This window comes from Cyprinodon variegatus, unplaced genomic scaffold (assembly GCF_000732505.1).
Source record: "Cyprinodon variegatus isolate N-32 unplaced genomic scaffold, C_variegatus-1.0 Scaffold50, whole genome shotgun sequence".
Taxonomy (NCBI): domain Eukaryota; kingdom Metazoa; phylum Chordata; class Actinopteri; order Cyprinodontiformes; family Cyprinodontidae; genus Cyprinodon; species Cyprinodon variegatus.
Window position 1 is genome coordinate 1,575,330 of NW_015150503.1, and position 1,459 is coordinate 1,576,788.

At 39.3% G+C, this 1,459-nt stretch overlaps 1 protein-coding gene across 1 annotated transcript in view; it reads right to left on the bottom strand.

The window, feature by feature from the left end:
• The window catches only part of LOC107082322 (protoheme IX farnesyltransferase, mitochondrial), a 13,769-nt gene extending 12,520 nt beyond the window's left edge, over window positions 1–1,249 (bottom strand). Inside the window, exons 1-2 of the mRNA XM_015370941.1 lie at window positions 1,238–1,249; window positions 123–193 (exon numbers count right to left, since the gene is read on the bottom strand). Of these exons, the coding sequence (XP_015226427.1) occupies window positions 123–193; window positions 1,238–1,249 (83 nt within the window). The remainder of the gene's footprint in view (window positions 1–122; window positions 194–1,237) is intronic.
• Window positions 1,250–1,459: the final 210 nt, after the last annotated feature.

A 1,459-nucleotide genomic window follows, 5' to 3' on the forward strand; every position in this document is an offset into this window, starting at 1 on the left:
ACATTTAGGATTTGATTTAAAAATCACTTTCCAATAATCTTTTTATCTATACACATAACTGTCTTTTTTTAAGGGAATAAAAGAAGGAAAAGAGAAGAAGGGGAAAAAAAACAGATAAGTACCTGATCTGTCCTCTGACGAGGGGACGGTTCTTTGTTCGGTTCATGTTGGAGTCAAAGGGCACCTCAAAGTACTGCGACAGACAAAACAACAGACGGTTAAACACTGAAGACAAATAAAAGAAAAAAAAGACACCACATGAAAACTAACCGAAGTGCATTTTGTGGAAGTGAATTCATCAGTTTCACAGTCATGAAACTCTGGATCTGTTTTGGTTGTTTAGGTTTCCTCCTAACAAAACTCCTACAGGACACCTCCAAAGATAAATACGTGGCTGAGAACAGAACTCAAACGCTTTTTTTTTCCTCAAACAGACTCTTAAAAAGTGGGGAAATGGAAAGACTCAGCAGATGTCGGGCCCACTCGCTTTTTTTCCTTCTTTCTAACAGAAATGTTAGTCAGCAATTTCACATTAGCAGCAACTGCGTCGTACATTAAAACGAGGAAACTGCTGGATGTTTTTAAAATGTTAAACATGTCGAGAGCTGGATATCCGTCCCGCTGCAAAGGGAGTAAACAAACCCGGGCTGCGAGGTGGAGGCAGCGTTCCGGGACGCAACTTTGTGAAAAACTACCAATACGCCTGTTTTATGATCTGCTCTGGAGGAGTAGGCTTCAAAGAGCTCCCATGAGACCAGCAATGTGTGACTAAAATGCAAACATATGGGGTGCTTAAAGACAGGAACTGGCTAATCTTCGGATGTGTGGAAACACACCTTCTCTGATAGACTCAGACTAATGAACAAAACAGATTAAGCTCCTCCAGTGTGGAACTGTAGGACGCATCGTTTCTATTTATGGTCCCACTAAAATATTTAACAGACAATCAACCTCTGGTTTACTTTAAACTCTCCTCAGATTTACTTTTCTAATAAGACTAAAGGAATATAACCTCCAGTAAGGTGCATAACAAAGGACACAGTAACTTTTACTCTGCTTTTGCTTTCTGTTCTTTTGCTTTTTTAAAGTTTCTTTTCCTTTAAAAGTTGGTTTCATTAACCGACACACTTGTTCACACCGAGACTTTAGGGGGAAAATTATAGCCAGTCATAGCAGGCAGAGGAGCTGGTATCTCTGAACTAAAAGAGATGCTGAATGGCCGCCATCCAAACCTCACCGTCGCAGCCATTTCCTGATACATGTGTGAGTGTTTACGCCATTTTCAGCCTGGTTAGTTTGAATTAAAGCTTGTTTTGAAGTTTTGCACAAAGCTTTTAGCAGGTTGCTACACTGGAAAAAAATGAAATCTCAATAAGTAATTTTTTCTTAAAATAATTGCATTTTTTCTTGAATTGAGGAGGTAAGTGTGAAACTTTGCCAATGGAACAAGACAATTTAC